This window comes from Oryzias melastigma, linkage group LG1, assembly GCF_002922805.2.
Source record: "Oryzias melastigma strain HK-1 linkage group LG1, ASM292280v2, whole genome shotgun sequence".
In the NCBI taxonomy this organism is placed as follows: Eukaryota; Metazoa; Chordata; class Actinopteri; order Beloniformes; family Adrianichthyidae; genus Oryzias; species Oryzias melastigma.
The window spans coordinates 13,619,780-13,630,840 of NC_050512.1; the positions used below are offsets into that span (position 1 = coordinate 13,619,780).

At 39.4% G+C, this 11,061-nt stretch overlaps 1 protein-coding gene across 12 annotated transcripts in view; it reads right to left on the reverse strand.

Annotated features, from left to right (window-relative positions):
• Positions 1-10,361, reverse strand: part of fat1a (FAT atypical cadherin 1a) — a 70,302-nt gene extending 59,941 nt beyond the window's left edge. For 4 of the 12 annotated variants that reach the window (XR_002917573.2, XR_002917572.2, XR_002917575.2 and 1 more), the window contains exons 1-2: positions 9,041-9,260; positions 4,319-7,605 (exon numbers count right to left, since the gene is read on the reverse strand). Coding sequence is in view for 8 of the 12 variants with exons in the window: in XM_024259952.2 (XP_024115720.1) it covers positions 4,319-7,577 (3,259 nt within the window). In the remaining 4 variants the exon portion in view is untranslated. Of the gene's footprint in view, positions 1-4,318; positions 7,759-9,040; positions 9,261-10,090 lie in introns of those variants that run through there. The other 8 variants (XM_024259958.2, XM_024259957.2, XM_024259953.2 and 5 more) reach the window with 4 other exon arrangements.
• Between the last annotated feature and the right edge of the window lie 700 nt (positions 10,362-11,061).

Below are 11,061 nucleotides of genomic sequence, written 5' to 3' on the forward strand. Positions count from 1 at the left end.
AAGTCCAATGAAAGAGGTGCCTTTCTTTCATCCTTTACATTGAAGTCATTTGAGATAAAAATAAATAAATAAAAATAAAAAAAGGGATGTTAAATGACTAAATGTAAGGGTACACATGAACAGACAATTACTCACTGCAAATTAAAAAACACATGCCTTTTTTATTGCCAACTGACTATTAGTTTATGTGAGGTGTGTCAAGATGAGTAATGTAAGGAGTGGAGTCTTGCCTAGGTTGATCTAGATAAGGATTCTTTTATTGCTAGTCTGTATCAAGCAGAACCAAGGTTTGAACTCAGGAGACTTGAAGTATGTTTACATGTCAATGCTAATGAAATGTTGATTTATGCATGGGGTTTCTGTATTATTTTAGAGTTAATAGATGTCATAGCTGGCTCACTACAAGTTACTTGTCTACTTTCCACAACTTAAAAGTAAGACATATTGCTACTGCTGCTTTAGGATCTCCACTCTAACTGGATCACATGGTTGTGAAAATTCTTTAAATTTCACACAGTAATAGGTTTTATGGTTGTCTTGATATAAAGGCTGATATCTGGTGGAAGGCAGATCAATTTTAAGAAAGCTATATGCAAACATCATCTTGACACTGGTCTGTCTTTCATCAGCCAATAGTAAACAGCAAAGAATAAATAAATAACTACTTAGATATCATGAAACTCTAGCTTTCTCATTTAGCATCTACCTTTACAACTAAAGTACAAAATTGGTGTTTAACCTGATTAGGTCTTTCGTCTAAAATGACCCACCTGTGACCTCTCTTTGTTCCAGATATAAGCAATCCATGGAGCCATGTAATTGAGCTGTTTGTCATCAAGACAGAGAGGCAAAAGCAGCAAGCTATATTTATATGAAACAGAATGTATCTGGATTTAGGATTCTCTTGTTGGAATCTTTATTTAAGTAATTCAAGGTAAAAAGGTGACACTTAACTTAAGGTATAACAGTAGGATGCCCATTGAGCTATGTAAGTATGTTAAGAGCTTATAGTATCTGTGATACTTAATCTTTTTCGGCTGTTTAGTCCCTTGAGGTCAAAACTCAACTATAGCAAACGTATGATTGAAAGCACACGGTGGTATATTTGGTCTTAGGCATGGGAAGGGGCTCTGGTAAAAACATTTGATAAGCATGTGTTTGAATTAAGATGGCAACAATCCAATGACCACAGAGCTTTTAATAACATAGGGAATGTCTAGACCAACAGTTGCCATGAGGTTCATGAACAGTCGGACACAACCGCACTAACGTGTGGCGTGCACAAGGTATCTTCTACACTGATTTATGTAAGATAAGCGTAGTGTTGGAAAGACAACTAAAATGGACAACAGGTTTACAAGTTAATTATTAGGCTTTAAACAAGAAACTATTTTGCTTTTTTGTGGGGTTTCAGACCTACAGTGGACAACAAGCACGAAAAGGTCTTTAATGCTACTTTGGTAGATTCAATGTCTTTTTTACACCCTTTTATATCCATATGTACCAGCTGCCTGCTATTAACTAATACTATTTGAACACACCTGTGTACAGGTTAAGAAAAACAATGGAAGAAATCTGTAAATTTTTTAAATTATTTTCCAAATCTTTTATCTTATTTGGAAAAATACAGTTTTTAAATGCTGACCTGTAGATACAGTGATGAAAGTTTGTAAGTATGTGTAACCATGCTCAAGTATTCCATATGAAGGTGCAATATTTTAAACATGCATGGTCACTGCACTCCTTGTATGGTGAAGTTATGGGAGGGGCATTATCAACTTGGCTGCATATAGTTGTCTACTGACCTCAAATGTAATCCATAATAACAGGACCAAGCCCAAGATAATCCTTTCATTGCACCTTTTGATAATCACTTAATAAGGTCTCTAGGATTATACAGGAGATCAAACCAAGCTGCAGAAGCCTGAACTTGCGCTGCATTTTAAGATACAGACACATGTCACAAGCACCCATCAAGCTCTGACTAAAGTAAAGGACGGCCATGACTACAAATTCAAAGGAGAGCGTGTTGTTGTTCACCTTACATTATCAGGGGTCACCACAGAAAATCTGCTCTCAGTAATTCAGATAGGTTGTTTGGCACAGATTTTTACACCAGACGCCCTTCCTGACACAACGCAGTATTTTCAAGGCACAGGGAGACCCAGTTAGGTGGCAGCATTAAGGGTCTTGCCTAAGGACCCACACTGGATTGAGCTCATTCAACACCCTAGGAAGCTTTACTGTGCGCTGGTCAACCCAGCCAGCAAACTGTGCTATCCAGCTGCTAAATTCAAAAGAAACAATGACAAACTATTTTGCTGCAAAATCATACATACTGAAAGACAAGAAAGCACGGAGTAATTCTTAAAATACTAATCAACACAGCTACAGTATCTTACTGACAACACTTATTGACAACTGACATATTTTCAATCAGAAAGCTTTAATGCTGTTCATAATTTTAGGATGGCAGAGTGTGGAAGTATAAAATTATTATTATCTTTTATATCTGTGGATGTATTTTATCCCCCAAAGGGTTATAGTTAATAAGTCACGCCACCTTCTATATTTTCGAATGAGTTCTACTAATTTAATATTTTTTAAAGCTTGAAATGCAAATAAAGTTGTTTTTTTTTTTTTAGTAGAGCAACTAAAACTATTCTGGCAGTGGCCTAAAGGAGGTTTCAATGTCACAAATGAGTATGTTTCTCCTTTACAAGACAGCTTCATAAATTTCTAGACATGTGGTACAATAAAATCCTTGACAAAGAAGACTTCATTTACATGGACTTCGACTTACAAGAGCATTTCCTACACTATTAAAAAAAGTTATAAACACTCAAAATATTAAAGAAGCTGGTTGCCATACATTTTAAGTTTTAAAATGCAACTCAAAAAAAACTTGTGTTTAAGTTGCATTTTAAAACTGTATTTAAGAAAATTAAACTAAAAACTTAGGTGCAGCCTTTTTTTTTACACTGCGAAATCAAAAAGGGTTCCAAACAAACAACTTGAATGCTGACTTAATATGTAAAGAATAACCAGTCGCCATTACCATCGTCTTTCAAACTCCTACAAAATGAAGAGTATGTCAATAGATGGGGAAATCACTGCTTTCTTGTTTAATTCATGCAGCTTTTTTTATTCACCTAATTCCAAAGTAAATACTAACTTTCAGACAACACAGTATAAAATACAAATTAAATGCAATATGCATGATGGATAACCAGTCTTCCTCCTATGTAATAAAGTTTTCAAAAACAGTTGCACGCTTCACTTGTTGGTCAAAGACAGAAGAGGCATTAAATTTAAACAAACAGATGTGTAATTTTTAGGAAATTGCTCTGTTCCCTGCATACCTGACCCATACACAAAACCAAAGGACAACACACAAAGCCCAAAACATTCAGTAAATTTTAGTAAATTAGTTTCTATTACTGCTGAGTTTATCAAAAGAAAATATTTTTGTTTATAATTTCCATTTTGACAGAGATCTAAAACTACTAAGCAGTTATAAATAGAAAAAAGTAACCAACTGTAAATTGCATTCCCAGCTTGTTTTATGCAGATAAGAGATTGCACACGCCAAGTCAATGTATTATACATTAAGTTCCACTGCCTCATTTAGACATAAAATATGTATTGTGCACTGGGAGTTTAATTACGAATAAGGAAAAAAGAAAAAGCCATATTGAGCAGCTAATTATGTGACGAATGGGTTCAGAAAGGAAAGCAGAGTAAGCAGTCCACAAAGTCAGGTGATTGCCAGGTCTTGGAAAGGACCTCCTGGAATTCCAGACTGCTTATTCTGAGCTAATTTGAGTCAGCTGTCAGACTTATTCAGGGCAGCTGCAAACCCATTAACATACTTCTGTAATATAGAAAACCTACTAATAAATTATTGTTAATAATGTCAGAACTGAAATATGTTGCAAGCAAGACCTCTTTTTAAAGTCAAACAGAAGTATTTCTGCATTTCAAAAATCCACATGTATTTGTGCCAAAAGAGGTGAGAAGAATAAATGGAGATGAAACTCAAAATGTCTTAACTACCCATGCAGCTGTTCAGGAATAACTACTACGCTCTGAAAGGTGGCTCATCCATCTGTTTCAGCTATCAATTCTCTTGGAAAGGGGAAATAAAAAGGTGGTTTACCTTTTGGATAACTCTTTTACTATATTTTTCCCACACAGCACATCATAACAAGTGCACATAAAAAGTGTAAAAAAAAATGTGGGCAAGTATATCAACACAATGCCTTTTTAGACTAAAAATAAACCAGATGAACTTGTTTCATGCATTCAGGGGACTCACCTGTTTCCTCTTCGATGGTAAATATCCCCAGGCCAGATCCATCTCGTATGGAGTAGCGAATTTCTCCATCTCTTCCAGTATCCTCATCTTCTGCAGAAACTTTCATCACAGAAGTCCCAACAAGAGCATCCTCTTTTATAAATCCTCTTTCCACAAAAGTTCGAAACTGCGGCCTGTAGAGATTTTCATTCACATCCACCACATCAACTTCAATGAAGCAGGTTGATGACAACGATATGGGCTTCCCCTTGTCTTTGGCTTTTGCTGTTAGATTATACACTTGTTTTGTCTCATAGTCCAGATTTTGAACAATTCGAAGAGCACCACTGAGCTTGTCTACTTCAAACTTTCCGTCTCCATTATCGGTAAGGCTGTATCGTACCTGACTGGAAGGTCCAATGTCAGGGTCATGAGCCTCCAGCCACATAATGACAGTGCCAATAGGGAGATCCTCCCTTACTTTAATGCGGTAGTTGGGGGGAACAAATTTAGGAGGGTTATCGTTTACATCTTCCAAAATGATTTTAAGAGGCACTGTTGACACCAACTGAGGTTCAGTAACTGCCTGGTCACGTGCAGCAATCTTCAGGGTGTAAAATGGATAGCGTTCACGATCTAATGGCTTCCTCACAGTTACCACACCAGTTGCCTCATTGATCTCAAAGTGGTCTGTTCCTCCCAAAATTGAATACTTTATGATTCCATTATCCCCTTGATCTTTGTCTGTTGCATCCACCTGAATGATTTCTGTCTGGATAGGTGTACTCTCACTTATTTCAACTGTATATGAATCTTGCAAAAACTGAGGGCTGTTATCATTGGCATCTAAAATTTTCACATCTAAGAGACGTGATGAGGATTTTTGTGGTACTCCAAGATCGTAAACTGTAATGTTGAGGGTGTAATGGTCAGTTGTCTCACGGTCAAGAGCAGAATAGACCAAAAGCCAGCCAGTTTCCATATCAACGATAAACCGATTTTCTTTGTCTCCTCCTGAAATAACGTACACTAATTTACCATTGAACCCACTATCAGAGTCTGTGGCGCTTAAGTGGACAATTCTGGCTCCAACGGGAAGGTCCTCCTTAATCTCAATCACACTCGGAAATGAGTCAAGGAACTGGGGAGAGTACCGATTTACTGAGTGAATGTCAATAAAGTTGTCATCTGGCTCTGTTTGAGTGTGAATCTTACTGCCCTGGAGAAGCTTTTCAGCTAGCATAGTCGCAACACCAGTTTCAACACATTTGACCTGGACAGGTTTGCGAGCTGTGATGACAGTTATGTTCATGATCATTGGTTGAGTTTTGTGTTCACCATCTGTTGCTACAATTTGTAAACTATGAAAAGATACTCTAGCAGCATCTCCTTCATTCAGGGTGCGCTTTAGAGAAAGTAGACCTGAGTTTGGGTTCAGCTCAAACAGGTCAAGATCATTTCCAGCTTTGATGTTGTACCGCACTAGCTGCAGTTCATCAGCATCTATGGCAGATGCTGTTGTTATCTGTTCTCCCACGCCATGATCTCTGGGTACAGTCACTTCACAGTCGATATTTTCAAATAGAGGCTTATTGTCATTCAGGTTATTTAAAGTTATAGTTACTGATGATTCCACCTCTCTCCGGAAAGGGGTTCCCCAGTCTGATGCTCTGACTTTGAGATTGTAAATCCTGGGCATGAGCTCATAATCTAGGACCTCTGAAGTGGTAATGACACCAGAAAAGTAGTCAATGACGAATGGCTGGGGACTCAGATTAGTGATGCTGTAGGTGACATAGCCATTCTCCCCTTGGTCCAGGTCAGTGGCTTTCACTGTTATCACACTAGTCCCAATGGGTACGTTTTCATCAACTGTGGCTTTGTAAGATGTCTGCTGAAATTCAGGTGCATTGTTATTGACATCAACCACATCGATGATCACTTTAGTTGATGCTTTATTGTCACTGGTGATCACCTCTAGTTCAAACTGTGTGGAGCTGTCAGCATTGATTGATCCAGCGGTGCTGATTAAGCCAGTATCTGGATTTATCGTAAATCTGTTCCTGTCAGAGCTGCTCTTAAAAGCATATTTTAGATGTGGATACTTTGGCACAGCAGTTACCATGGTGACAGGGGTGTGTAGAGGGGCAAATTCACTCAGATTGACTCTGTAAATGTCCTTTTCAAACACAGAAGGGCCCTTCTGGAATTGTGCTGAAGTGACATGTACTAATTTAGCAGATGAAAACTGAGGAGGGGTGCCTTTATCTTTTGCCTGTAAGGTGAGGTTGTATCCAAAAGGTTGACTGTCCCAATCCACATCTTTGACAGCTTTTATTTTGTACTCCTTGCTCCCAGGGCTCGTTCTTACAGCCTTGAACTGCTGAAGAGGGTCACCAGCCACAATACTCAGTGATGCAATCTCTCCGTTTGGTCCCTGGTCCTTGTCCTCCACTGTTACAATGGCGTAAGTAGGGTCACGGTCTGCATCTGAGGGTGCCAAGGTAACAGCGGTAATCACTGGAGCATGCTCATTGGCTTGCTCCACCCTAACTGCAAGTTTGGCCATGCTACTGAACCCACTGCTGCCATACAACTTCATCCCTCTGTCCACTGCAAGGATCTCTAACTCATACAGCTTTGTCTCGGAATAGTCCAGCTTGCCAGTCAAGGTCACAACACCACTTGTTGGATGAACAGCAAACATATCAGTCCACTCTCTGAAACTGTAATAGTACTCTCCGTTTGTACCAATATCGGCATCAGTTGCCGTGACCTTTGCCACACTTGTGCGTATGGCTGTGTTCTCCGGTATGGAGATGCTGTAGGATGTTGGTGAAAAGAGAGGCCTCAGATCATTGGTGTCCAGTACCTGAACCTTGACTCTAGTGCGACATTCGAAATTTGTGGTTCTCTCGGTAGCTTTGACAGTCAGCATATAGTGGTCTTTAACCTCCCGGTTCAGTATGGCAGTACTGCCTCCTTTGGTCCTTATTCGCAAAAAACTGAAATCCCCCAACAGGTAGTCCTCTGCTTTGAATAAGTTCTCATTGTCTCCAGAGATGATTTTGTACCGTATCTCCCATGTCGGGTCTGTGAAATAGATTCCCATCTTGGTGTGACTCTCTAAGTAAGTCTTAGCAGCAGAGTTCTCATATATGGTGGTATTGTAAACAGAGTGGGTGAACTGCATGGAGGTGGCCCTCCCCGTCCTTTGGTTCGCCATGCAGCCGCAGAAAAGCTGCACAAGCACAAGAAGTGGTATCATTTGTTTCCCCATTATCGTACCGGGATCTTCACAGAACCACCTGCAACACACACACACACAAAAAAAGAAGAGGAAAAAAAAACATTTGATTTTTTATTGCCACGAGGCACAAACATGTAGTAAAAAGCATTTACTGTCAACACAATTAGAAAAATAGTGCAAACAACCACACTTCTTAGGATGACATGATAGGTGATAATCACCCTGATAAATGACTAAATAGGTTTGATGTGAAAATAAACGGAAGCTGTGCAGCCACTTCAGTGCTGACATTCCCAGATGCCAATTACATCTACTTAAACTGTAAAAACAAATTATTTCTTAACATTTGCTCAGGATGTTCAGGAAATTTTGAAGCACATAAATGTGCAACTGATTTATTTTTCTTTTAGCAGCAAATATCTACCAACTAAGAGTGAAAGGGGGGGGGTTAAACTCAGTTTGCATGATAAAATTAATGAACCTCTGCAGTAAATGTAACTTTTTCCTCATTATTTTGCATTCAAAACATACAGATGTTTTTAATTCTACTTCATATTTTGTGTCGCTTGAGCCGACTGTATTGTTTGTTGTCAAATTTAATTATGGAGCAACTCCCTTCAAATATGTATACATTTGATTAAATCCACTAGATACGCAGGCAGGAATGTAGCCTGGGTAGTGAAACAGACACAAATATGTGTTAGTTTATCCTTAGGATTGCAGATTGAGCATTTACAGCGTCTTAAACTCTTAAACGTGTGCACCGATAAGTAACAGTAAGATATTGCACATAACATGCTTTGTAAAAATAAAATCACCAATGTTTACTTTTGGAGTGTCATGATGACCGACGCCAGGTTTGGTTTAATAATGTTTTATGTAGGGTTAATAAATAACACCAGTCCACCTTAAATCTGAACAGAGTGCCTGCAGGTACAAAAGCACTACCTTCTTGTCGTCGACCATTGTACAAACTACTTGTAGCTTTGCTTTTAAGAAAAGCAAAGTAGTGAGTGGAATAATTACTAAACCCCAATGCTTTTTGCTAAACTAAACATTAACTCGTTTATATAAATATTTTTTTAAGTTAGACTGCTCTTTTTTAAAAGTTAGATGCCTCGAGAGACGATTTCATTTCAAGCCCCATCCCCCAACTACAGCCATTCACTTCTTGAAACGGCAGCGAGCGCTGAGCACAGATTCGCTTGGAAAAAAAAATAAAAAAAAAACACCCGCACCTTTACGACGCAAAGTATAAAGTACTCGCTACATAAGTAACACGCGCGTGCTATCAAAATAACCTTAAACTGCGTACTAGCTCGTGGAGGAACTTCTTCAAAGTAGCGGAGAACGCAAACCGACCGCCGCAGCTTTCTTTCCCAGCTCACAATAGCAGTCCTAACTTTTCTTTTTTACATCTGTCAGACATGATGCTTACACGCGGCTGGGTTGATAAAACCCCACACGAATGCGCCGGGGAAGGGATTACATACCTATACGGGTCTTATTCTCGTAGATTTGGAGGTTTTGCATAGAGTTTTCGTAGTCCCAATCTCGGCATGGTCATACGTGGACTTCTCTGCTCCCCGTTACTCCATCTGCTACCAGCAGGCTGCCTCTTTTCCCTCTCTTCCCACTGGATCCCGTCGATATCTCTCCGCGCTGCGCACGTCCGGATCTACTTACCGGCTGGCAACTAAACCCAAACCGCGTGGGGTTTTATTTGTATTTCTTTATTTTTGTTTAAGCGCACAATCATTAAAAACTTAAATCTACTACGGGATATTTTGTTGCATAGGTTTTATGTTGGTTTCACAGAGATGTGGGTTCCTTATTTAAACTTTTTCATGGACTATTTTTTTACATGCCCTTCGGGTTCGTTTATTAATCACAATGAGATAAATTGAGGTTAGTCAATGTAACATACCCCAACATCTGAACTGCCCCGATGTGTTATTTGGGGGGGGGTTCTTTTAAGTCATTTAATGCACATTAAACCCAATTTAAAAAATAAATACATAAAACATAAATTTATGACTTTTATTTTAATTTAAATGCAATGCAAGGTAATCCCATGAACAATTAATTAGTCATCAAGACAGGACTGTTAAAATCTAAATAATTAGAATTTTCATAATTTTTAGTGAATAAATGTAAATAACAATGCTTAAATATTTACTCATTAAATCAGACTGATATTATATTCGCCATGTGGCGGACCTCATCAGACAGGAAGTTGGACTTTTCTCTTAGTTGTGACCAAAAGGGGCTCAACAAGCCCGCAGGAGTGCAGCTGCTGTGCGACTGATGGCGCTGTGTCCCTGCTCTTGTCCGGACTGCAGGGATGCAGCAGGAGCGCCTGTCCTGCATGCATCCCCGGCTCGCTGGTCAGGAGCTCCCGCCGCGAAAACTGCACATTTCGGCGGAAGTTGTTCCTAACACCCTCTTGAGTCGAGTTCAAAGTTTTTACGAGTCACTTGACAAAACGTTCAAGGGGAGAAATAAAAGTCCGTTTATATTTGCAGGGATCGCCGTGCACTCACCAGACCAGCTGGAGTGTCGCTCCGAAGTTTGCTCCTCATAAATCCAAAGTCCGTTTTTCAGTGAATGTCACTTGGGGAACTGTCTCTCAGACCGCTTGGTTTGGACCGAACCCTTCGCTTCCTCCGTCCCCCACAGGTAGACAGAAACTCCGCTCCGCGCAGAGCTGCCACACGTGGTGGCATTTGAACAGCACAGCTGCTAGGATGGTTTGCCTGGTGCTTCTCCTCCTCAATAGGTACAGGTGAGGAGGCATTATGGCTTACCCATGCTGCTTTCAGGTGATGTCGGATATCGCGCCTTTATGGGAGGAGAGAAAGAAAAAAAAATCTTCCTCATTGGTCTTTCTTTTTAAGTTGTGTGTAGCTACTATAATTTTCTTAAAATCGTGTTTTAATTTATAGTATTTTTCAACCAATCACTAGTCTTGATCTATTGTTTATTCGTTAGGTTGAAAAGCTCATTAGATAACTTGTGTAGCCTACAATGAATGCACTGAATACCCATTCCAATTGTGGTTTTGGTGATTTTTTTAAAAAACATGTTCTTGTGGCTTTTTTCCCCCTAATGGTGGAGGAAATATATAAAGAAAATTAATATTAAAATGGCATTTCTGAGTATTCCTTTAGTCAAAATGTTGTGAATCAAGATGAAAACCTGCAATTTGAAAAAGCTTGTTTTTGTGATCTGCTCTGCTCCATTCTGATGCATCCACTTGCAGACAAATAGATCTATATAAGTCTTTGTTTTCCTCATGGTATCTGGCTGTCGGCTGGATAGCTCCAATGTTGCTCGTCAATTTTTTTTGCACCAGCAATGTTAGGTTGGGTGTGAGAAAGTGTGTAAACATACACATGACTGGTGACTGGAAATGAGGACAGGCTTACTCTGTGCCAACTTAACTGTATATAAAGAATTGGACAGAGTGAGTGTGATGTCACCCATAGAAATGGTAAATGGCTTATACTTGGAC